Source organism: Megalobrama amblycephala, linkage group LG3 (genome assembly GCF_018812025.1).
Source record: "Megalobrama amblycephala isolate DHTTF-2021 linkage group LG3, ASM1881202v1, whole genome shotgun sequence".
Classification (NCBI taxonomy): Eukaryota; Metazoa; Chordata; class Actinopteri; order Cypriniformes; family Xenocyprididae; genus Megalobrama; species Megalobrama amblycephala.
This window is the reverse complement of record NC_063046.1, coordinates 447418-474504: the sequence shown is the minus strand read 5'-3', so window position 1 is coordinate 474504 and position 27087 is coordinate 447418. Positions and strand designations below refer to the sequence as shown.

The 27087-nt window shown below is 36.2% G+C and overlaps 1 protein-coding gene across 3 annotated transcripts; it reads right to left on the bottom strand.

Annotated features, from left to right (window-relative positions):
• Positions 1-567: 567 nt before the first annotated feature.
• LOC125264218 (immune-associated nucleotide-binding protein 12-like) lies at positions 568-27087 on the bottom strand. Of its 3 annotated transcripts, none has more exons than XM_048183424.1 (8): positions 26132-27087; positions 18537-18612; positions 13566-14193; positions 13175-13357; positions 8097-9900; positions 7909-7985; positions 1258-1308; positions 568-616 (listed from the first exon to the last, which is right to left on the bottom strand). In XM_048183424.1, the coding sequence occupies exons 3-5, from the start codon at positions 14161-14163 to the stop codon at positions 8822-8824; spliced, it is 1860 nt and encodes a 619-aa protein (XP_048039381.1). In that variant the 5' UTR covers positions 14164-14193; positions 18537-18612; positions 26132-27087; the 3' UTR covers positions 568-616; positions 1258-1308; positions 7909-7985; positions 8097-8821. The 3 variants fall into 3 exon arrangements, with proteins under 3 accessions (XP_048039381.1, XP_048039380.1, XP_048039382.1); XM_048183423.1 differs by having other exon boundaries at positions 574-616; positions 1258-1311; XM_048183425.1 differs by lacking the exon at positions 18537-18612 and having other exon boundaries at positions 574-616; positions 1258-1311.

Here is a 27087-nt window from a genome sequence, read left to right as displayed (position 1 = left end):
ATATATTTATAGACAGAAAACTAATTATTGTTATATAGCTCAACACGTTTAGTCTTATTATTTAAATCTAATTTCTTGATTTTTTGTGAGTACCATGCTTTACCATGCCTCAGAGAAAAACACTATTTTGTGAAGTAGCTAACATAGCATAATCAGATGCAGCTTTGTTTTTAGTGACAGTAATACATAATTTTCTCATCATACAATACGTTTTAAAATGAATTTCATGCTATTTATCAACACAAGCCATCCAGCATTTAATATGATATTCTAAAATCGATCTATCTTACTGCAGTGTGTAACAGTGTCTGATAGCAGCCGCAGAGCAAATGCACAGAGTATAACGTTATAACATCATTTTCAACACTCTCAAATGTATCTAATATGATAAACAGAGCTGTGTTACCTCATACTCAGGACCGGGAAAGCGGAAGCGGCGCCAGTGACTGTGTCATAATAAAAAGTCCCGCTGCTCGTGAGATGTGTTGATCAATCGCTCCAGCAGTCTTGTTCAGCTCCACAACACTCAGTCCTGCTCTGCTTCATACTACAGTAACGTTAGTAATGACATCCATGAACATGATTTCTTCCCGAGTCCTATCCCTATTCTTTTGCACTGTCCGTTGAGGTGGAGACCACACATCCCCAAGATTGCAAGTGAAAAACACACACACAAACACAAATAAGAGCAGTGAGAATAATCCAGAGCTGAACACAGGAACACTAGTTAACAGGAACAAAACAAAACAAAAACAAAAAGACTAACAATTTTAAATTAAAGAAATGACTGCTTTGTTTGTAAAAGGACAGAGAAACTCTCACAAAGAGACACTATTTCACAATGCTTTATTGCTGAACATTAAACTTATGAACAATCTCACGAAGACAAAGTTCATGATATGCCTTGAAGATGAAAGTCCCTAAAATAAAATGAGTTGCACATGCTGTTAAAGATGTGATTTTGTTTACAGTACAAATGTATAAAAAGCATGCATACATTTGTGGCTATCAGTTTATTAAAAACTAGTTACTCATATATAAAAAAAATCCAAATGGTTAAAACAAGATATCCAATCTTTTTTTAATAAGCAAAAATAAATAAATAAATAAATTATATATATATATATATATATATATATATATATATATATATATATATATATATATATATATATATATAATTTATTCTTGCTTATTTAACCATTTGGATTATTTATTTATTTTTATTTAAATTGATCGTAATGATAAAGAACTTACATCTTGTTCCATGTGTCTGTTTTCTTCTCTCAGCTTCTGCGTATTTGATTTCTACTGGAATAAAGAAACATTCATTTATAAATAATCAAGTAAAGCTGGACTCAGTCTACAGGAGTTTTAGGCTGATTCATGCACGATTTACCCCTCCCAACAATCTGAGGACGGATGAATGATTGATAATTATATTATATATATATATATATATATATATATATATATATATATATATATATATATATACACACACACACTATCACACAGAAGTGAGTACACCCCTCACATTTTTGTAAATATATTATTATATATTTTCATGTGACAACACTGAAGAAATGACACTTTGCTACAATGTAAAGTATTGAGCGTACAGCTTGTATAACAGTGTAAATTTACTGTCCCCTCAAAATAACTCAACACACAGCCATTAATGTCTAAATCACTGGCCACAAAAGTGAGTACACCCCTAAGTGAAAATGTCCAAATTGGGCCCAAAGTGTCAATATTTTGTGTGGCCACCATTATTTTCCAGCACTGCCTTAACCCTCTTGGGCATGGAGTTCACCAGAGCTTCACAGGTTGCCTCTGGAGTCCTCTTCCACTCCTCCATGACGACATCACGGAGCTGGTGGATGTTAGAGACCTTGCGCTCCTCCACCTTCTGTTTGAGGATGCCCCACAGATGCTCAATAGGGTTTAGGTGATGGACTGGCATGTCTTCAGACCTAAACCCTATTGAGCATCTGTGGGGCAGCTTCTTTAGCAAGGCAGTGGTCGTCTTGGAGGTGTGTTTGGGGTCGTTATAATGTTGGAATACTGCCCAGCAGCCCAGACTCAGAAGGGAGGGGATCATGTTCTGCTCATTCATGGTTCCCTCAATGAACTGTAGCTCCCCAGTGCCGGCAGCACTCATGCAGCCCCAGACCATGACACTCCACCACCATGCTTAACTGTAGGCAAGACACACTTGTCTTTGTACTCCTCACCTGGTTGCCGCCACACACGCTTGACACCATCTGAACAAAATAAGTTTATCTTGGTCTCATCAGACCACAGGACATGGTTCCAGTAATCCATGTCCTTAGCCTGCTTGTCTTCAGCAAACTGTTTGCAGACTTTCTTGTGCATCATCTTTAGAAGAGGCTTCCTTCTGGGATAATAGCCATCAGACAAATTTGATGCAGTGTGCGGCATATGGTCTGAGCACTGACAGGCTGACCCCCCACCCCTTCAACCTCTGCAGCAATGCTGGCAGCACTCATACGTCTATTTCCCAAACACAACCTCTGGATATGATGCTGAGCACGTGCACTCAACTTCTTTGGTCAACCATGGCGAGGCCTGTTCTGAGTGGAACCTGTCCTGTTAAACCGCTGTATGGTCTTGGCCACCGTGCTGCAGCTCAGTTAAAGGATCTTGGCAATCTTCTTACAGCCTACGTCATCTTTATGTAGAGCAACAATTCTTTTTTTCAGATCCTCAGAGAGTTCTTTGCCATGAGGTGCCATGTTGAACTTCCAGTGACCAGTATGAGAGAGTGAAAGCGATAACACCAAATTTAACACACTTGCTCCCCATTCACACCTGAGACCTTGCAACACTAACGAGTCACATGACACCAGGGAGAGAAAATGGCTAATTGGGCCTAATTTGGACATTTTTACTTAGGGGTGTACTCACTTTTGTGGCCAGCGGTTTAGACATTAATGGCTGTGTGTTGAGTTATTTTGAGGGGACAGCAAATTTACACTGTTATAAAAGCTGTACACTCACTACTTTACATTGTAGCAAAGCGTCATTTCTTTAATGGTGTCACATGAAATAAAATATTTACAAAAATGTGAGGGGTGTACTCACTTCTGTGAGATACTGTATATGTGTGTGGAAGTGATTCCAACTCGATTCCAAAAAAATTGGGACACTGTACAAATTGTGAATAAAAACAGAATGCAATGATGTGGAAGTTTCAAATTTCAATATTTTATTCAGAATACAACATGGATGAAATATTAAATGTTTAAACTGAGAAAATGTATAATTTTAAGGGGAAAATAAGTTGATTTTATATTTCATGGCATCAACACATCTCAAAAAGTTGGGACAAGGCTATGTTTACCACTGTGTGGCATCCCCTCTTCTTTTTATAACAGTCTGCAAACGTCTGGGGACTGAGGAGACAAGTTGCTCAAGTTTAGGAATAGGAATGTTGTCCCATTCTTGTCTAATACAGTCTTCTAGTTGGTCAACTGTCTTAGATCTTATTTGTCACATCTTCCTCTTTATGATGCGCCAAATGTTTTCAATGGGTGAAAGATCTGGACTGCAGGCTGGCCATTTCAGTACCTGGATCCTTCTTCTACGCAGCCATGATGTTGTAATTGATGCAGTATATGGTCTGGCATTGTCATGTTGGAAAATGTAAGGTCTTCCCTGAAAGAGACGACGTCTAGATGGGAGCATATGTTGTTCTAGAACTTGGATATACCTTTCAGCATTGATGGTGCCTTTCCAGATGTGTAAGCTGGCCATGCCACACGCACTCATGCAACCCCATACCATCAGAGATGCAGGCTTCTGAACCGAGCGCTGATAACAACTTGGGATGTCCTTGTCCTCTTTAGTCCGGATGACATGGCATCCCAGTTTTCCAAAAAGAACTTCAAATTTTGATTCGTCTGACCACAGAACAGTTTTCCACTTTGCCACAGTCTATTTTAAATGAGCCTTGGCCCAGAGAAAACGCCTGCGCTTCTGGATCATGTTAAGATATGGCTTCTTTTTTGACCTATAGAGTTTTAGCCGGCAACGGCAAATGGCACAGTGGATTGTGTTCACGACCATCTTTTCAGGAAGTATTCCTGAGCCCATGATGTGATTTCCATTACAGTAGCATTCCTGTATGTGATGCAGTGCCGTCTAAGGGCCCGAAGATCACGGGCATCCAGTATGGTTTTCCGGCCTTGACCTTTACGCACAGAGATTGTTCCAGATTCTCTGAATCTTTGGATGATATTATGCACTGTAGATGATGATAACTTCAAACTCTTTGCAGTTTTTCTCTGAGAAACTCCTTTCTGATATTGCTCCACTATTTTTCACTGCAGCATTGGGGGAATTGGTGATCCTCTGCCCATCTTGACTTCTGAGAGACACTGCCACTCTGAGAGGCTCTTTTTATACCCAATCATGTTGCCAATTGACATAATAAGTTGCAAATTGGTCCTCCAGCTGTTCCTTATATGTACATTTAACTTTTCCGGCCTCTTGTTGCTACCTGTCCCAACTTTTTTGGAATGTGTAGCCCTCATGAAATCCAAGATGAGCCAATTTTTGGCATGACATTTCAAAATGTCTCACATTCAACATTTGATATGTTATCTATATTCTATTGTGAATAAAATATAAGTTTATGAGATTTGTAAATTATTGCATTCCTTTTTAGTCACAATTTGTACAGTGTCCCAACTTTTTTTAGAATCGGGTTTGTATAATGCATCTTCAAAAACATGACACAAACGTATGGACAAAGAAGAGCTGGGGAGAAATCGCTATGGTTTTGAATACACTATGTGAGTGTAAAAAAAAGCTGCTAGCCAAAGTGTAATGAAGGATTAAGTTGCTAGTTTGAAGTTATGATAACTGCGGGGCATCTGTTAGAATGCACGAGTCTTTGTTCTCCATTTGTATTCATTTTATTCCAGTTTGCTTTTTTAGTTACAGGTGGATACAGATGTTGTTCTACATAAGGAAATAATAAATAATAAGATTATCTTAGTACAGTCCCAACAAGCATTATTCAGCAACAAAAATATAGCAAATAGTTATTAGATTGTCTTGTATTAGAAGTATTCAATAGTATGCTCTTAAGGAAACCTATATGCAAACAATCTGACTGAGCATCAAACTGTACCACATGTCCTCACTTCTGGAGCAAAACAACAAATACTTAATACTTAATGATAATTACAATACAAGATGCAAATGTTAGTATTAACTGTATGCATCTTAAACTGATGGTAAACAGAAAATGCTGTGTCATTCAGTCATCCAATGGCGAACAGTAAACGGCCTGAATGCATGATAAAGTTGCTAATCCTCACAAAACATTTACATAGAATGTATGAATATAATGATATTTACAGTTTTCTACACACACAAATCCACCAAAGCAAGATTTAACAGTATGAACAACACTTAAAGAGCTGGTTTCTTTCTGCCTGCGGCTCCACTACAAACTAAAAAACAACTTCCGTCAGGCAGTTGTACAATAATACAATCTGTTAGTGCCGTCTGCACTGTCTTGCACTTTGCTTTCCAACACAATGTAAACATTACCTGTTAAAGACATTAATCTGCTATGTACATATTTAGCCTACATCCGCTTCCCCATGAGATCACGTGAGGTGCTCACTCCTGTCATGATAATCTTAATATCTTGTAGTGTGGGATGCTCTACAATCTTCAAATCTTGTAGTGAGTTCATGTTTGAGATTTGAGAGAAAAAAAACAATAAGTGAAGATTCTCCTTATGTGCGTGCTGCAACCAGATTTCACAATCGGTTAGAATTTTAATACTACTGTAGTGTGAGCACGGCTTAAGGTTTACTTAATATTAGTGTTCTACTCGAGACCGGTCTTGAGACCATTTTTGAAGGTCTTGTTCTTGTCTTGGTCTTGGCTGCATTTGGTCTCGGTCTTGTCTTTGACTAGGTGCTTTCACACCTGAGTGTTTTTGTTTCGGAACCTGGTGCGTGTTCTTCCTTGGCTCAGTTTGTTTAGGCATATGTGAACAAGGCAATCGCGCTCGGACCCGCATGGAAACTCAGACTACCTGAACGAAGTGTTCCCGGCTTGATTGCATATGAACTCTGTGAAAGAAATCAGACCTAACGGTCCAAACGTTATCATATTTCCTAACAGGAAATGTGCTATATAAAATGCAGCAGTGTTTGATTCTGTGAGTGAGCACATTAGTTACTGCAGTTAAAAACCAAAGAGCACCTCTTCATCTTAAAACGTGTAATCTTGCTTCTCTGTGTGTGAATGCTGTCCCGATGAAGCCTTTATTCTAGCTCTACCTGCATTATAACATTCATATAGTGTTTTCACTGTTAGCCTACTAGACAGCATTGGGATACAGATAGATCACGCTTGAATTAATATGAATGTAGTACATAATTTAACAGTGGGAATGATGGCTTCACACCTTCATAAGTTCACACCTGTAGATCGATTGTATTGTTCTGAAACAGGGACTTAATTTGTTACAATGCTGCATTTTCTTCTTGGTTCGGTTTGCTTTCACAAGGCAATATTTCAAAGCGTACCAAAATGTGTTTATGGAAATCACATGCGTGTACGACTGTCCTCTTATTAGTCAGAGTTTCCTCTGCATCATCCATCAAAATGATTGTCAAGTTCGCTTCATGAGCATATTGTGTTTTTTTTGTACTGTCGACACAAACGAACACTATACGAATAGCCATCATTCCCGCTGTTAAACTATATTACATTCGTATTGATTCAAGCTCACCATCCCTGTATCTCCCAGCGCTGTCTAATAGACTAACAGTGTCAAAACACATGCACACTATCTGAACATTACAATGCAGCTATTGCAGTGTTCACATTGCCTAAACGAACCGAGCCATGGTAGAAAATGCACCTGGTTTGGAAACAAAGGGTGCTTTCACACCTTCCTCATTTAGTTCAGTTGAATCGTACCAGAGTTCGTTTCCCCCTTTAGTGCGGTTCGTTTGGGCAGGTGTGAAAGCAGCAATCACACTTGGGTGTGCACCAGAAGCGGACCAAACAAGTGTACTGAGACCTGCTTAAAGAGGTGATCTCGGTACGCTTTCAAACGAACTCTGGAGTGGTTCGCTTGAGATGTGAAAGCAATCCGACCCAGTTAACGGACCAACAAACCAAATGATGTCATAATTCATAACGGGAAATGTGATATAAAAAGCGGTAGTGTCTGATTCTGTGAGTGAGCACATTATTTACTATAGCTGAAAACCAACGAACACCTCTGTTGTATATTTGCACTTCTCCATGTGAGAATGCTGTCCCGACGAAGCAGAGAAAACTCTGACCAATAAGAGGACAGTTTTACTCGCATGTGACTTGCCTAAATGCATTTTGGTGCGCTCTGAAATGTTGCCATGTGAAAGCGAACCGAACCAAGAAGAAAATGCAACATTGTAACAAATTTAGTCCCTGTTTCAGAACAAAACAAGCGATCCATAGGTGTGAAAACACTTAAACACTCGGTGCTACACCCTAAAAGGACTGTGGAGATATCGCTAAATTGTCATTGCACTGTCTGATTTTCTTTGTTAACATCATTAATTTGATTGGATGTAAAACTTCCTGCTTCAAAAGCAATCAATAACTTATTTTTAATTTATTTTGTTACTGTTGTGCCGGGTCAGAAATCAACAAGGGATTGATCATTTTTGTTTGATAAATTGTTAATTTATATTATAACATATGATATAATTAGAAATTAAGCAATATCACAAGAAAGAGGGCTGTTTTCACAAATATGAGCACAATTGCAAAAGGTTTTTTTTTTTTTTTTTAACAAATGTTCAATGAGGAACTATATTAATATCAGAAAATAAACCAGAATAGAAAAGTAGTGTGAGGGCTCACCCTGTCATCATCATGTAGCCGGAAACATGTTTAGACATGTTAAACTGTTGAATAGTGCTGATTGAAACCGTTCTGTTCTGTGGAAACAAATAATGGAGAATGCTGATTGAACAATTGACCTTATAAAACAAATGTTAAAATCTCAATTTAAAATAAACACTAATCTGCAATTATATTTAACATTCTACCTTCCATCCAGAGCCGTCTCATCATCTGGATGTGGAAATGTTTGTTTACAGTTGTTCAGGTGTTTTATACTGTACTGTTCCTGAGTTTTCCAGTTGGATCACAGCAGTTAGGAAGGTGATGATGATGAGGAGTTTCTCAGACTCACTATCAACTGGCAGCTTGGCAAAGCATGTAGCAGTGCAGTAAGTCCATCCTTTGTTTAATCATTGAATCCTCTTACTCCTCACTGATTATACCCTTCTCTCCCGTCTTCATCACTCAATCTTATGTTCCTCTGATTTCCTCCTGCACCATTAGTTCCACTAAATAATATATGATGCAGAACCTTGAAAAAACAGGTAGAACTCCACTGCTTGATTCTGCGTCCAGTAATTTTTCCTAATTTCATAATGAGAAAAGCATGAGCTCCAGCACTGGATAAATAGACACTTCTCACCCTCACCATTATTAACTCCTCTGGTTTCATCAGTAGGTCAAAGAATCCAGGAGACATTCCTGATTTAGTTTTCCCATTTTCTCATTGTTGCTTCTGGTTCACACTTTGCTCCGATTCTCTCTTCTGTCTCTCTCAGTCTTTCTAGCAAAAATCTTGATGGCCATTGAAACACTACTGTGATTCCTAAGTCTCCTTTCTCACTCTCTCAAACTCCACTCGTCTTCGGTTTTCATCTTGTAGTTTTCTCTCTTCCTCTTTCTGTCTCATTGATTTAAGTATGTCTCATAATCATCTTGGTGGACTTTCAAACTCTGCTCTGATTCTCTCCTCTGTCTCCTTCATCACTCTCTCAATCTCCTCTTGTCTTTCTTTCTCCTCTTGTTGTTTTCTCTGCCTTTCCATACGCGGTCTTCTTAGTAATTGCATTTTGTAAATGACACTCGGCAGTATACCTCTGTTCTTTCTCCTTTCTCTCTCAAACTCCTCCTGTCGTTCCTCCTCTTGCCGTTTCCAGACTTCCTCTCTCAGTCTCATTGTCTTAAGTCTTTCTTGTAAAAATCTTGGTGAACCTTCAAACTCGGCTCTGATATTCTCCTCTGTGTCTTTTATTGCTTTCTCAATTGCCTCTTGTATTTGTATGTTCTGTTGCCGTTCGCTCCACTCTTCTGCTCCTCTCCAACTCTCCTCTTCCTCTCTCTGTCTGCTCAGTCCGAGTCTCTGAGCATTTTCAAACATCTGATTACTGTAGTGTCCTCCTCCATTCTGCTCTATCATTGTGTCAATCTTCTGCAGTAGATCATTCACCTGCTTTTTGTTTCTCTGATCTCTGTTGTTGAAGACGTGATATCTGTCTCCACACTGATAAACTAGATCTCTTAATGCACTGTCCTCCAGAACAAGTTCCTCTATTGACCTTCCTTCTAGCAGATCTCCATGAGTGAAGAGAATGATGGAGTATTTTAACACCTCCTGACCAAACATCATCTCAATCATCTGAGGAATCTGCTGTTCCTGTTCAGTGAATCTCATATTCACAGGAAACACAATGAGAAAAGCATGAGGTCCAGGACTGGATATATAAACACTTCTCGCTATCTCCATCGCCAACTCTTCAGTGTTCATGTGTGTGTGAATGAATCCGGGAGTATCAACTACAGACACAGATCTGCCTGAAACAGTGGCGTGAGCTTCTGAACATTCACTGGTTACTGAATTTGTACTCCTTTTGGATATAAACTTTTTCTGTCCCAGTATTGTGTTTCCAGCTGCACTTTTCCCAACACCAGTATTACTCAGAAGAACAATCCGTCTGGAGGTGTCTCGAGCATTAAGTCTGACAGGAATCAATCTGGTCAGCCAACCTTTAGCTGATAGTGAACAATAGAGAAAGCAGATGTAAGCAGTGATCAGTTCACCTATGGCTGCACAATATTGGAAAAAAACTGACATTATAATTTTTTTTCTGCAATATATATTGCTATATAAAAACAATTTCACCAGATGACCAGATGACTTGAATTGGTCTATTTGGAAATAATTAATAATTCTAGAATGATTAGGGTGATTTTCTAGGGAGTGCATCTGTAAAATAAAAGCACAGATATACAGTTGAACAAAGATATAAATTATATGAACAGTAGGGGTGGGCAAGAGTACTTGAGTACTCATATGTGACAGTGAAAATCAATCATGAAAACAATGATTGCCCTGACTTTAAAAAAAATATATATTTCTCTTTTTTTCTGATTGGTTATCACGGCATTTTGGTTCCTGATGCCAAACAAACATTAGACAGCATGCCTTCCAGATCTGCAAAATAAAGTGAAACTGGATTTGAAAGCATGCAGCCATGCCTGTAATCACTTTGATCATAAAAATACAATTAAATGCAAGATGTGCAGCACCAGTTTGTCAGAGGCCTTTACATAACATTATAATGACAACACGATTGTAATAGGAGGTTGCAAATTCTCTGTGGTTTAGTTCCCTGTGTATCAGCACACTGTTATGAGAATAGTGCATTCACAATGAGAGTTACCCTTTCAAACCATATACTGTAAAAAACTTGCACACTAGTGCTGTGGAAATTTTAAAAATGTATTCTTTTATTCTTTAATTATTCTTATATGCTGACGACTACATGTGTTCTCTAACAAGTGTGTGTGTGTGTGTGTGTAGAGCCTTTTAGTCATGTAGAACAGGGATTAGGGACTCTTTTTTGACTTGTGGCCAAGCCAGAGTAAAAGACCATGTTTATATGAAAAATAAATGTATAAGTTGCAGTGTAGAAGGATTATGATTGTCACGTGACAGGTGGCATAGTTTTTCCTGCATGTGCCTAATATGGTAAACGGACAGAGGCTTCAGCCTTGGAGGTTAGAGATATAAAAGTGAGGGGAAGCTTTCGTTCTTTGTCTTACACTCTGCAGCTTTTTGTGAGCCTGTATGACTATCTGACCTTTCTTGCAAGAAAATAAAACTTTTAAAAGACATCTGGATGGGCTTGTCTCTTATGTATTGAGTCGAGTCGAATTTTTGCCACAACACTAGACATGCCGATATTCATTAAAACATATCACAATAATGCATATGCAAGATATTGTTATCACGGGCACTTCAAAATACAGTGAATATTTATTACGAATTAATCAAATTTTTATAATGCATTTTAAGAAGACTTTCCCCATCAACTGTATAAAATGCACAACATCGCTGCATGCTGTGTCAAAGAGACACTCACTCAAATGTAAACAAACCCAATGTGCTTGAGAAGCACATGGCAGAACCAGAACGAGTGAAGGAGATGCGCTGAATGAAAATGCGCATTCATTGTCTGACAACAGAGGGTGCTGATGGAACAGCAGAAATACAGCGGTTACCCCGGAAACCCGCAAACAAAGTAACTGCACTAGTGAAGTTTTTAAAATGCTTCAAACAGCCATTCAATTTTTTTGGGATTCACAATGTTGTTCATCACAGCACCAAATACGTAATATGTCTATAGACTAAATAGGCTATTTATTTTCAAACTTAAACATTTTTATATTTTAATCTGGAAATGTTCTAATTATTTGTTATTGTTCAGACCGATCTTTGATGACCGAGCCGCACAGAAATGACTGAAGGTTTTTTGATATTTGCTACCGTTCTCAAGATATTTGTCTCTGAATATGACCTTGCCTCTGTTTGTTGTCTCATGCTAGTTAGCTTAGCATTCTATTTGGTTGTTTTGAAAAAAGTTCTTCTGTTCCAGATATTGAGTGTTTCCTAGAATGATCTAATCTAAAAAATTATAAATATAACATGTGATGCATTTCACATGTTATATTTATCATTAAACATCTTCATTGTGAGATCATTCTCACATGAACTACTGAAGTTTGGCAGGTGTGTGTCAGTGTCTGCCCAATGGCGCATTGAGTTGCGTGTCAGACAACAAAACCATAGACTGTGGGTTCGAGTCCCGTGTGGGACAACTTTTAAATTGGATGTAATGTGTCGTTTCAATTCCTTTATTATCCCAATAATATTGTCCTAGTCTTTCTTCTTCTGATTAGAATTAAATCTATTTTTATTCATTCTGTGTTCATTTTCATCTCAGCTTCTTTTTTTTCTGTTCCTGCTCCACATTTGTGCAACAACCCAGACATTTTTCTTCTTATTCTTTTCATTTTGAGTTCATTCTCACCTCTACTTCTGAACCACCTTTTTTCAAGTACATTCAATTTCTTCTGTTTTTGCTCTTCTTGCTCCGCACTGCGCTACAACCCAACCCTTATTTCATTTTTCTCATTATTATTTATTCCTTATTTTCAATGGCCTTTGGTGCTTGGCCCTGCATTGCTGCTTGCAGCTATATTCATTAAATTAATATTGCAATTCATTTGCCCCACGATATCATAGCGCATCACCGCATAACCGACATGCTGCGAGGACAATAAAATATTAGTTAGATAGCTTACTTCTCATTTAAAGAACAACTTGTTTAACACAAAATACTTCTCGATTCACAAAAATACTATTTTCTTCTCACTATGGGCCACAAGAGAAATATTAAGAAAATAAATTAGATTCATCTCTCATTGTCTCTAAGAGAATATGCGCCATTATTGCAGCATCAGATGCCAAAAGTTCAGTCAGTTTTTACTTTCAGTTTGTGAAGAGGCCTAATTGACTGGAGTTTGAGACTTCTTCACACCCATAAAGTTTGCACATTGTGTGACTTCCACTAGCTTGCCTTCATGGTTTAAAATGAAAATATTTTCAATATTGCGACGTGGCATTTTTCTTTATCACCAGTTGCTCGCAAAATAATGGACACTGATTCACATATCGTCCACGTCTCCCATGATAATAAAATTAAGTGAATTATTAAATAAATGAGTAAATAAACAACAAGCAAATAGTATGCTTAAAATTTGCTTAAAATTGTATTAAGAGTTCAAATAAACTTTCTAGCAGATCTCCAAGAGTGAAGAGAATGATGGAGTATTTTAACAATTCTTCGCCACACATAATCTCAGTCATCGGAATAATCTGCTGCTCATGTTCAGTGAATCTGTCATCTACTCTGAGAACAGTGAGAAAAGTGTGCGGTCCAAGACTGGATAAATAAACACTTCTCCCTCTCTAACTCCTCACCTGTGTCCACAGATCTGCCTGAAACAGTGGAGTGTGTCTCTGACCATTCACAGATTGCTGATCTTATTCCCATCATAGATTCAAACTCCAGAAAAGCAATCCTCTCAGGTAAGAGACTGGAGATAGGAATTTCTTTTGGTTTTTGCCCCTTGGCTAGAGTCTGCTTTGGTTTTGCTCCTTTTTCTGTATAAAAGATATAAACAAAACGAACACCATTTGAACATTCACTTTGGTTGGACAGAGATTCAGCAGGTTACAGTCCTAGTGAGTGAAATAAACATTTTTTTCAGATACATACATTACATACAGACCTTATGAAAATTTGTCACTGATGTGATACAAAGAATATTTTTTCCCAAACATTTATATATTTTGTATAATGACGACTCACCTATTGCATCTATTTTTGAAAGCAGCTCTGGAACTTGTCCATTAGGTCCTGTCTCGTTGTTCTTGTTGTTGAACACATGGTATCTGTGATCATATTTCTGAACCAGTCTCTTCAATGGTTCAGTCTCATTGATGAATTCATCTATTGTCATGTTTTCTTCCTCTAGTTCATCTCTTCCAGTGAAGAGAATCCAGGTTTTCTTCAAGCGTTTTTCTCCTAGCAGCTTCTCGATCTTCTCCACAGTTTTTCTCTCTTTTTCAGTGAATCTGTCAGCTTCAATGACCAGCAGAAACACACAGGGACCTGATTCACATCTGTGAAAAACATTTGCATAAATCTGCAGAACCTCTTCTTCACTAAGCTTTGTGTTAAATAATCCTGGTGTGTCATAAACAGTGACCTGTCGCCCACAGACAGTCCCAGATTCAACAGCCAGATCTTGTGTGACAGAAGTGAAACTTTCCTTTGATTCAAAAGCTTGTCGTCCCAGGATTGTGTTTCCTGAAGCACTCTTACCAGCTCCTATTTTTCCCAGTAACACCAAATTCAGATCTCCATTAATTTCTTGCAATATCAGACCTCTATTGCTTGCAGCCATTTTCAAGATGTGGCCTAAAGCTAAAAAGTGCTGTAAGACAAAAATTAACACACATTTATTAAATAGCTTACAAACATTTCATTCACTAAATATAGGGACTGCTTTTAAAAATGAAGGGTGTGCGATATCACAAGTTTTGATTGTGGATGATTAAAATGTGCTTTGAAGAAATATTGTAGTATTGTGCTACAGCACACTTTTTATCAGTTGCAGTTCTGGTGCCTCCGACCCAATACTGTATAACTTGACGTACATTCGCATCACATGTTAACGCAGAGGTATGTTACACTAACAGGACACTGCGCTTATTCGCAATCACTAAAGTTCATTTTTTGCATGTGGTTTAAAGTATTGCCAGTTAAACATTTCACTCCTGTTCTGTTCTAACATGCGTTCTAACATAATCATTTTTCTGAGCGCATATGAAGCGTGCACAAAAAAAGCCTGTCAAACAGCGTCCGGTTAATGGACTTTATCATTCACGTCTGATTGCGTGAATATTGTCAAATACACACAAGGTTTACATAAACACAGTTGATTATGTCTAAAGTTTCAGTAAAAAAAAGTCATCATTTTTCATGATCGTTTGTCGCTGTAACATCCGTACTCAAGTACTCTTGCCCAGGTTTAGAATAGGGTTGTGATGGTAAGGAAATTTTCCTACCAGTTAATAGGGCTGTAACAAACAATTATTTTCATAATCAATTAATCTAATGATTACTGGAATGATAAATTGACCAATCATCAATTATTTTACAGATGAATCGGTAGACTTTGATCCATTATTCCACTTTTGCAATTAGTCGAAATATTGAGTTATACCTATTTTAAGTGATAAATAAAACAAAGAAATCAAAGAAAGAAATGTTTTTTTAATAAATTTCGAGCCAACTGAATAGACCAATCTCCTTAAGGTTTTCTTTCCTCCTCACAAGTCTTCAATAGTCCAACTATTACAATGAGTGATACTGTGTTTTTATTAAGTCTGAGAATTGTAATAATAACTAAAAGGTAAAACGGCAATGATACTTAGAATCACTTTTATCATGAAATACAGTTGAGTGCAAGATGTGCAGCACCAATCTATCATGCATAACATTATAATGAGAACAGGATTGTAATAGAATGTTGTAAATTATCTGTGCTTTAGTTTTTCAGCGCACTGTTAAAGGAAGAGCGCATCCATGAGTAGACGTGCTGATATTTGGTAATGTGATATATCACATTAAAATATATATATACACACATATATATATGCACAATATTGTTATAGTGGGCATTTTTATAATGCATTGCCATATGGCAACATACACTTTGTGTTCATGTCCTTGCCACTGTCTCTTTAACAGAACATTCTCGTTTTTTTTTTTTTTTTTTGTTGGTAAGAGAAGACCTTAGTTTAGCCAATGATGTGCTTTGGTTAAGTCACATAACATGCAATTTTTTTCTGTGGTGCGATTTTCTGACAGACTGCCGTCTCTTGTATGTAGTTGCTGAAAGCAAATTAAAACGTCAGTAACAAACAAGGACCCGCCCATGTCACATTCACACAAAAAAAATGTTAACATCATCTCAGGTAAGGTATGATGACATATTCACCACTCAAAAAAGTTTTTATGAAATTAGTTTTTGGTAAATTGATAAAATGTCTGTGTTGCCATATGGCAACACTGCACAATAATGGAATGGCATTATTATAATAGGTTAGATAGCTAGCAAAGGCCAGCTGCAGTCTGTTAAGCTGTAACAATAACAACATTAATGCTAGTGATATAATGTTGATTAGTCGTATGTTAAGGACTGCCATGGCATTTATATTATGGATTAAATCAACATCGGAGACCTGCCACCACAGCCAGTATACTGGCCCAGATCTACCACTGGCCTACCATTGTGTCTCAAAAAGGCAGGTGCAAGTGGCTGTAAGTGTATTGTTAGGGTGAAGAGCACCAAATGTGATGTGTACATGTGTCTCACCTCTGAAAAAAAAAAAATGCTTTTTAAAGTTTCGTACAGAAAAAAGGTGAAGTTTCAAGGATTATGGGGGGTTCATGTTCATAACCTTCCTCTCATAAGATTGCGTAATGTTGAATTTTCATGAACTGCAATGTTTTTGGTTTTATGTCAATGTTTTATGATACATGATGAACAGTATTAGATTTGTTTTTTACTGTCTACATTTGCAATTTAAATAATATTCACGAAAAACGTAATGAAATTCAAAGAATATAAAGCATTATTCAGCAAAAGAGAATGGAAAAGCACAAGATGTTGGAAAATAAGTATAAGGTATTGTTTATATTTACTGCTAAAGCTTATAATAGCACCAATTGATTCAATACAAACAACATTTCTGAGGAAAAATATGAACTATATACACTTACACTTATTTTAAGTTCTTTCCACTATTGTACGTTGTTGCCATATGGCAACATATCATAAAGTACCTTGAAATAATATTTTTTTCCAATTTTTTTTTTTTACAGCACTTCAAGTTAAGCCATTCTAAGAAAAGAAAAACAGTCAAATATTTTTTTTATATAAATTTATCATAATAATGCAGTAGAGGGTTACGAATACTTTCCACATCAACCATATAAAATGCACAACAAGAGCATGAGAAGCACATGGTGGAATGAGTGAAGGAGACGAACTGAATGAAAGTGCACGTGCCCTCTCTGACAGCAGAATGGCAACATGAAAATTTGATACTGTCACATGCCTAAACCAGAGTTGCACATCATACTAGCACGGTCACGTTCACGTGCGGATTTGTATCCTCTTGTGCAGATGTAAGCTGTAATATTACTTTTATGTTGTCTAAATCTGATTAATCGCAAATATAAATGTGTTTGGTTGAGATTATTAACCAGCTGGCAAAGCGCTGGAGTTCACTCTTCAGTTTCATGACAAATGTGATACCCGACATGTAATTGACTGTAATTGGGTTATTTGTAGACCTGCCCCCCAAAAGTCGACTAACTGTTAGTCGACTAGAAATTTTGTTGGCCAAAATGTTATCGGTTAATCACCGGGGAAAAACAAAACAAACAAACAAAAAAAAACTCTCCACAGGAAGTGGCGAAATCACGCAGCCTGTGATGGACAGATCGTTAACCACAGGAAATCCAAACATTCGCCATTATTCATTGACGTCATGGCCTATTCCTTGTTTTAAAGTCTTATCCCATGGTTTAAAGTCCCCATGAACCGGAAGTTGCAAACATCTTTTCTCCAGTGTTGTGACATATTTCCAAGTGAAACAGAATATTGAATAGAGTACTTCAAGGATGACGTGTTTTTGTAGGCCAACCCGGAAGTTAGCGGCGCACGGGTTCCCTTGATCAAAAGCCTATTTTTCCCATAGACTTCTGAAAAAAAGGCAGAAAATAAGCTCTGTGTTTAACAAAGGGTTATGACACTTACACGTTTTGTCTATCAAGATAATCTTTACAAGTGAACACAACATTTATAGATTTTGAAGCCTAAATAAAGTGGTCAGATATAAAAGGCTAACAGTAGGCTATAAACGGACTACAGCACACCATGGTCGCGGATCAACGTCGTCACCACCAAGCTTCCTCAAACTTTATTTAGAAAACAACTTTATTTATAAACATGCTCGCTGATTATGATCTGTGCTGTTATGAATACTTATCCACTTTTTCATGAGAAATGCTGTCCAAATGTCCTGTTTGTCATGATGATGTCTAAAGTCCCCGCCAAAGGAAATAGTCCATTTTTGCACTTTGTTAGCAACCGCCGATTTTAGGACACAGTAAAAGTTTAAAAAATAACAAGTGGGTTATAACTGGTGTGTTTTATGTCATAGATCAAAACGTGGAAATATTTAGAGGCTTTGTTAACCACAGACCTTATTTCAGGCGATTTAGCAAAAACCCATTCAAAAAACCCATTGACTTTACGGCGTTGGAACCGGAAGTCCTAAAATGCTAACTCATCATCCCTGAGGTACTCTCTAGAGGGCAGAGTTTTACTTTAGCGCTCCTCCTCTCCATATCTCGCTCAGACACACAGTTGCAGAAGAGTGGTTTACACATTTTTTAACCCAAGCCATCAAACTGACGTCATCTAAGAAGGAACGCCATTTCAGACCGGAAGTACCTTTTCACATTTTTATTAAAAATTACTGCGACAAACATTTTTTCCCATGTATTAACTTGCACGGATTAATTGTTCACAACAAGACTAGTAATATGCCCTAACAAAGTAAATAGGGTCGATTTTGATTTCATGCCAACTTTAAAAAAATGAAAACAATCAGGATGCGCTTTTTGAAAAAAAGAAAAGAAAAGCATATTAAAACATGATATCAACTCATCATAAATCAATAAATGAACTTATAACCTTACAGTGTGCAAGTCTCTCTCTCTTCGCCTTCCAATGTAAATTGAGCTCACTCCTGTTGTGTGTCCTCAAACTGGCAACCTGTGTGAGCATATGAGGAGGAGGGGGCAGAGCAAAAATATTTTGAATTTGGATTGCAGTACACATTTTAACAACTAGCTGTCACCTTTAAGACAGGCTCTTTTAAAATAACGATCTTAATGGTGCATTAAAAACATGACGCTGAGTGATTAACTCCCATCAAACAATACTCTGCGCAGTTATTATGATATCTACGGTAATCTACGGGCAGTGACGGGCTTTTTTCATTCAGCAATACCCACTTTCAATTAAATAAACACTTTTAATTTTCTTTTCAAGTAAAAAATAAAGATGTTCTTGAGAAAATATTTAAGCGTTTGGAACTCTGCCTGTATGAACGTGCAAGGAGAGTCAAGCTTTTTTTGAAGGGGACCAGATTCGATGTTGTGGACACATCTGGGGGCCGGTACCTTTTCTATTTTAGTTTTATTATATAAATATAAAACTAATATTAGGCCTACATGTTTTGTTTCTTGAAAACATAACAGATTTGACAAAAGCTTGAGCTGACAGAGTAGTTTTCTATAAAACTTAACCTCGTTTTTATAGGGTGAAATTGAATTAATATTACTAAGTTAGAAATCTATTCTTATTTAAATTAAAAGTACTCTAATTAGATCACAGCAGGTAAAACCACACATGGCTCCTCACTACATGGTAAAAAATTAAAAAAAATACTGTTTCTAGAATGACTTTAAGCTATTTAGTCTATGAACACATTTAATATAAATACAAATGCACAAAACTGCAAGTTTATGACAAAAATAGTCTGTAATGTGGCCTTATTTGCATTTAATACAAGTCTACATTAAAAATGAAATAAAATAAGATATTAACCTACATTTCTGACAATATACCATAGTTACAGTTAGTGTTACCACAGTAAATCCATGATAAATGTTGTGAATTGTTGGTTGAAAAGTATTCTAACTGGATCGGCTCAATGTTTCTCCTGATTTACAAGTTAGTGTTGTTTCAACTGTCTTTAAACTGAATTAAATCACAGAGAGATTTGCAGCTTGTACCTGGACCTCTACGCCTAACTTGAACACTTCTCACTGGCTGTTTAGTGGTCGTGTGATCGAGACACTCAGCAAGTAAACACATTTGTGAGCTTGTGAGTCGCACAGTGCACACAAGTAGCACTGTTTCATTACGTTTTGGGTGCGTTATTGTTTCCATGGCCTAAAATCTAGTACTGCCGCCTTGTTTTGACATTATGAAACTGCACGATTTGTAAATTATGCATGGGGGCCACAGATAATATATTTTAAAGGTGCCCTAGAATTGAAAATTGAATTTACCTCGGCATAGTTGAATAACAAGAGTTCAGTACATGGAAATGACATACAGTGAGTCTCAAACACCATTGATTCCTCCTCCTTATGTAAATTTGACTGTGACGCAACAGTCAGGATCATTAATATGTACGCCCCCAATATTTGCATATACCAGCCCAAGTTCAAGGCATTAGACAAGCCAATATTGAAGGGATAGTTCACCCAAAAATGAAAATTTGATGTTTATCTGCTTACTTTTTTTGTTTGTGAATCTGGCCCCAGGTGATTATTGCACTTTACAGCTGAACAAATTCTTGTTTACAGTTTTTTTCAATTGCTAACAAGCGTTTAGCAATACTTAAAGTACTTTTTCTAAACTCTTAACACAGCAACGCACCTACATCACACAATTAGCCAAATAGTTAATTTTCTGCCCAAAACCATATTTTGTTATATAAACACAAACTCCACATTTCAAAATGCTAAAAACCTTTTTCAACACATACTAACTCTATCAAAACACAGCAAAACTGATTCAAAATCGAGTCGTTCTGTCAAAACATAGCACTAGTTTTCTATTCAACATGAACATATAGTCAATCAAAGCGCAATGACTGTCAAAATACTAACAGTTGATGGCATTATGAAAACTGCATTACTTGTCATGTTTCGGTTCTAACTGGAGAAAATATGAAATCCATTGTTTTTATAATTCAGTTTCCTTTTACTGCAGTAATAGAGTAATGCATGTAAGCCATTCTATATGTTTGGTTGAGTGTTGAATGTGTGCATTCTTGGCAACAGAAGAGAGTCATTATTTTATAGAACGTGCAGTAGAAAAAGAGAAGAAGGAAGTAACAGAATTGCTCAGGGCAGCTACTGGTCAGATGAGTCCCCTATGCAGAACTTCAGTGTCCCCTTGGTTGAAATCTCTTTCTGGGGTTTCTGTGGTGTTGATGGTGCCCTCATAGAGGGTGGGATGGTGTCTCCTTGGTAGTTAGTGCCCTACGCAGACCACATATTCTGCATATATGGAACAATGGTAGTGGAATCGTTGTAGTAAAAGCTTTACATGAAGCTTTTACTGAAATGAAAACATGAAATTGCTGCCATTGATCAACAACAAATCCAACATACATGGTCTTTGGTTACTGTTGAAGCTTTTTTTCCGCCACAGAATAAAAAAAGTATAAAACGTAATTGTGACTTTTTATCTCACAATTTTATTTATTTATTTATTTATTTATTTATTTATTTATTTATTTATTATTTTATAATTGTGAGTTTACATCTCACAATTCTGACTTTTTTTCCTCAGAATTGTGATATATAAACTATAGGAATTGAGTTTACAGTTTTTTTCAATTGCTAACAAGCATTTAGCAATACTTAAAGTACTTTTTCTAAACTCTTAACACAGCAACACACAAACATCACACAGTTAGCCAAATAGTTAATTTTCTGCCCAAAACCATATTTTGTTATATAAACACAAACTCCACATTTCAAAATGCTAAAAACCTTTTTCAACACATACTAACTCTATCAAAACACAGCAAAACTGATTCAAAATCGAGTCGTTCTGTCAAAACATAGCACTAGTTTTCTATTCAACATGAACATATAGTCAATCAAAGCGCAATGACTGTCAAAATACTAACAGTTGATGGCATTATGAAAACTGCATTACTTGTCATGTTTCGGTTCTAACTGGAGAAAATATGAAATCCATCGTTTTTATAATTCAGTTTCCTTTTACTACAGTAATAGTATAATGCATGTAAGCCATTCTATATGTTTGGTTGAGTGTTGAATGTGTGCATTCTTGGCAACAGAAGAGAGTCATTATTTTATAGAACGTGCAGTAGAAAAAGAGAAGAAGGAAGTAACAGAATTGCTCAGGGCAGCTACTGGTCAGATGAGTCCCCTATGCAGAACTTCAGTGTCCCCCTTGGTTGAAATCTCTTTCTGGTGTTGGGTGTGTGGTGTTGATGGTGCCCATAGATGGTGGGATGGTGTCCCCTTGGTAGTTAGTGCCCTACGCAGACCACATATTCTGCATATATGGAACAATGGTAGTGGAATCGTTGTAGTAAAAGATTTACATGAAGCTTTTACTGAAATGAAAACATGAAATTGCTGCCATTGATCAACAACAAATCCAACATACATGGCCTTTGGTTACTGTTGAAACTTTTTTCCACCACAGAATAAAAAAAGTATAAAAGGTAATTGTGACTTTTTATCTCACAATTCTGACTTTTTCCCCTCAGAATTGTGATATATAAACAATAGGAATTGAGTTTAAAAAGTCAGAATTGTGAGATAAAAAGACATAATTACCTTTTTTATTTTCTATTCATGGCAGAAATAAGCTTTCATAGGTTCCACGTGTAAGTGAAAAAAACAGAGATGCACAGTCCAGCATTCTTCCTCCTCTCCCATACCTCTTCTTCTCCCTTGTCCTGATCCAACTTCTCCTTTCCTCCTTCATCTATTCCTCTCCCTTACCCAGATATTAATTTCTCTCTGCTCCTCTGTGTTGTTCTTCATCCACACTGAACGAATCCGATTCAAAGAGTCCTATTTTGCTGTGTATGTCCATGTAATGGAAAGAAGTTCAACCCCTGACTATACTTCCAACTGAGACTGGAATCTGCTCAATATTTCAGTGATCTGCTAATTAAAAATGCTTATCAATTGTTTCAGTATTTGTTTTATATATTTTTTTCAATACTTTTGAGCTGCTGTTGTTGCAGAATTAGAGGTTTTATCCTATATTTAAAGATTGGAACATTGGGTCTTCATTTCTGACTTGCTGTGTTTAAGACTTTGCAAATAAGATGAGAAAGATCCATGATTTTGGTATGAGGTAAGCTTATATGAAAAGAAAATTTAAGCATTTAAAAAATGTGTTAATTGATTGCATTTTGTGTGAAAACGACATGAATTGTGTTAATGGTATGGCCACAACAGACAGATGTTCTGCTAAATGTGTTTAGAGTTTTGAAAATGTGACTACAGAATGGACAAATGTATGTTAGCAATTGAAAAAAACTGTAAAAAGTCAGAATTGTGAGATAAAAAAAGACATAATTACCTTTTTTTTATTTTCTATTCATGGCAGAAATAAGCTTTCATAGGTTCCACGTGTAAGTGAAAAAAACAGAGATGCAGTCCAGCACACATTCTTCCTCCTCTCCTCTACCTCTTCTTCTCCCTTGTCCTGATCCAACTTCTCCTCTCCTCCTTCATCTGTTCCTCTCCCTCACCCAGATATTATTTTCTCTCTGCTCCTCTGTGTTGTTCCTTATACACACTGAACAAATCCGATTCAAAGAGTCCTATTTTACTGTGTGTCCATGTAATGAAAATAAATTCAACACTGACTATGCCTCCAACTGAGATTGGAATCTGCTATTTCTCAATATTTCAGTGATCTGCTAATTAAAAATGCTTATCAATTGTTTCAGTATTTGTTTTATATATTTTTTCAATACTTTTGAGCTGATGTTGTTGCAAAAGTATAGGTTTTATCCTATATTTAATGATTGGAACATTGGGTCTTCATTTCTGACTTGCTGTGTTTAAGCATTTGCAAATAAGATGAGAAAGATCCATAATTTTGGTATGAGGTAAGCTTACATGAAAATAAAATTTAAGCATTTAAGAAATCATTCAAGAAATCATGCTGTTTTTTTTTTTTTTTTTTTTTGCTATCTTGCTTAATTCCTAATTTAACCGAAATATAATAAACCTCACAAAACATTAAATTATAATCATCTAATTAAATTCTCTAATTTAAAGTTGAAATGCATTATTTTTACGTGGGCAGATGTTGCACACGTGATGCCTATGAGTGGTCTGGCAGAAAGTATGGCAAAAGTAAATTAATCTCATTTGCCCTCTCATATAACTGGGCCAAGCAATATCCTGATATTTTGCACAAGAGTGGGGTTAAATTGTTTTCCAGCCTGTGCAATTCAAATTTTAGATCACAAAGGAAAGTCTACTATCGACTATCATCTAAACGGGAGCAAACATCTCGCAGTGGAATCAGAGGAAACGCAAGCAGCTAACAATGTCGGAGATGGCTTCAAGGCTGATGGCCGCTGGACACGATCAAAATGAAGTAAGTAAAAGTTATTTTTGTTTTATATGGCTGGGTGGTATGATGATTTAAGTGTCTTTGATAAAATCATCATCGTTTATATCAGGCTATGTAGCCAATATCCGAACAGCTTTTAGTGGGTAATATAGCATTTTTAATGTGTTTAACATGATTGAATGACAACACAAAACATATGTATTGATAGTAACGTTACTAAAAAAAATATTAAAAGCGCAGTATACCACGAAAGAGACTGGAGTTTCTGACTGACTGATGATTGACTGACCACGGTGTGTGTGTGCTTGCCAGCGAGTATTTAATTTTCTTTCTATCCTTAGCGCTTGAAGTCAAATGCACATTCAATTACATCAAAATATCCATTTTATTAAGTATTTTGTAAAGCAATCGATAAGATCAAGTGAACAAACGTTTTAGGGGAAATAACTGACTGGGACGTGTTACTGTAGGTCTTAAAGTGACAGCAACCTAATATTCCTGCTGTGTCTGTGTTGTTTATGTTAATCAAATAACAACTACAGCACACATTTTTAAAAGTACTTTAAATGATGCATTGTTTATATCTGTACCTTTTATATGGTATTTATTTGTCATTTTTTTGTATCACTGACTGTTTACTTGATTACTAATTATTTGGATGTTCCTGGTCTTGTGTTGTACAAAAAAAAAGAAAAAAGAAAAAAAAAAAAAAGAAAAAAAAGATAACCTTTTACTTATTACACAAGTATCTGTTTTTGCTATTTGCTAATGCGACTATATACCTATGACTCATATTGCCCATGCCTGGCTAGCTTCTCTAAAAGCCTATTAATTTAAAACAAATTATTATTCTTTCAGATATGTAAAGACTGGGTAAAGCTGTGCATTGCACTAAATATCCCCCTTTCCACGTCTGCATGATCATCCTTTGGTGAGAAAGTTTCTAAATGAAAAGGTCACAAATGGTGGAAGCATCCCCAAGTCCTACCAGCTCCAAGAGAAATACATGTGGCATACATGCTGAAAGCATACAGAGAAGCACTGAAGTCCCTTTTCTCATAATACCTAATATGATAAATGTGATGTACTAATTAAAAAAAAAAAAAAAAAAAAAAAAAAACATTTTCACAAATTTCTGGAAATTACCACCACACAATCAGTCATGTTGATTGCAAAAATCACAAAAAAATAAATTAAATAAATAAAAATTGTGAAATCTTAGAGAGACTGTGATTTAACTCATCACAAGCTCATAAGTAGAGACAGGAAGGTTTGCAGGTTTGAGAACAACTGATCTAGTTCATTTGTATAACTATAGGCTAATGTACTGACAGTAGGCTATTGTTTGATATAATTAGTGTAAAAATATGATAATTATACAATATACAATTAATAATACAATAATATACAATTAAAATGTTTAACTTTTATAGACCTAAAATTTCCAGACATTATTAAATTCTGTCCATTTAAAATGGAGATGCAGTTTTATTTGCCTTATATTTTAAGATTACTATAAAGACACTTAGGCTACACTGTTGTGGTATGAATTTAAAAAAAGAAACATATAGACAGCACATTCTCATAAACTGACACCCGCAGCATAAGAATTACATTTATGTATTTTTACTAACATGCTGTCTTAAATAATATGACAGTTTGTTTTGTGTAGAATTTCTGCATTCCAGTATTATGATTTCTACAAAAATATTACATGATCTATTTTATACAGCGTTTACTTGGTCATGGGAAATCAAAAACGTTTAAATCAACGTTACCCGCATATTTAATTCAGACTGCAAAATACAAAGTAGCCTAGGGTCTACATATTATAACTTTCTGAATCAGCAACCAGACTAGATTCATCCGTAGGAATTGATGATAATCAGCGCTTTTAAACATTTTATAGCGGTTTCCTTCTGGACACGTTGTCCGATTTTCTCAGCGGCCTAGCACGGTCATAACGACCTATTCAAAATAAAATCCTCCCAAATTCTTACTCGAATATTTTGGCAGCAATTATGACTATTTAGAAAACAAACTAACGCTTAAAAACTATATAAAATATGTTGGTTTCAGTTACTTACCAAGTAAACATAAGAGTTAGGGTAACAATTTATTTTTAACTTACCTAACAGAAAAAGTTCCTTCCAGATAACTTTCGGATTCACATTTCGTGTTCCAAAAAAAAAAAAAAAAAAGGCAAGGGCTTTGCAAAGCAAACAGCCTATACTGAGTAGGTACTTAATTTCAATAAGTAGCCTACTTACTTAACGAGCCTAAAAGAGTAGGTACTAATCTCGTTGAGTATGAATGTGATCCAGTGTTACGAGATTTTCGGTTTCTGAGATTTTCGGTTTCCGAAAGCGGAGCATACATGAATATTCATGAGTTTCCCAGACATGCGCGATTGCACGTGCAACTGGGAATTTTAGTTCATATTGTATCTCAGTCAGGATTATTCCCTAAAAAATAACTATATTCTCAGCGTCGCGGCTGACTTATGCCGAAACTACAGTTGTTTACTTCTAGGTAACAGTTTATAATGTTTTCATTAGTATGCACGTTTTGTGCAGTCGTCTGTAACTGAATGACAAGCACTTTGTGTAACAGCAGAACAACCTTCAGCTGTCGTCTGCAATATTGTTATCATTAAATTCATCCCTGCCTGTAACAACTGAAATAAACATGTGTCTGAGGATTAATATCTGTTCTGGTATTGTTCTTAAATTTTTAAGTTCATTTTGAAATATGTGATGTATTGCTGTTCAAAAGTATGGGATTAATAAAAATATGTTTAGGCTCACCAAGGTTGCATTTATTTGATCAAAACTAGGCAAAAACAGTAATATTGTGATTTGTTTTCTATTTTAATATATTTTAAATGGCTGTTTAATCCTGTTACTCCAGTCATCAGTGTCAAATCCTTCTAAATCATTCTTATATGCTGATATCAGAGCTGAAAACAGTTGTGCTGCTGAATGAAAGTGGAAACCTGTCTGTATTCAGGATTCACAGAACAGAAAGTTTGAAGAACAGTATTGAAATAGAAATTATTTGTAACATTTGAAATGTCTTCTTATTCAT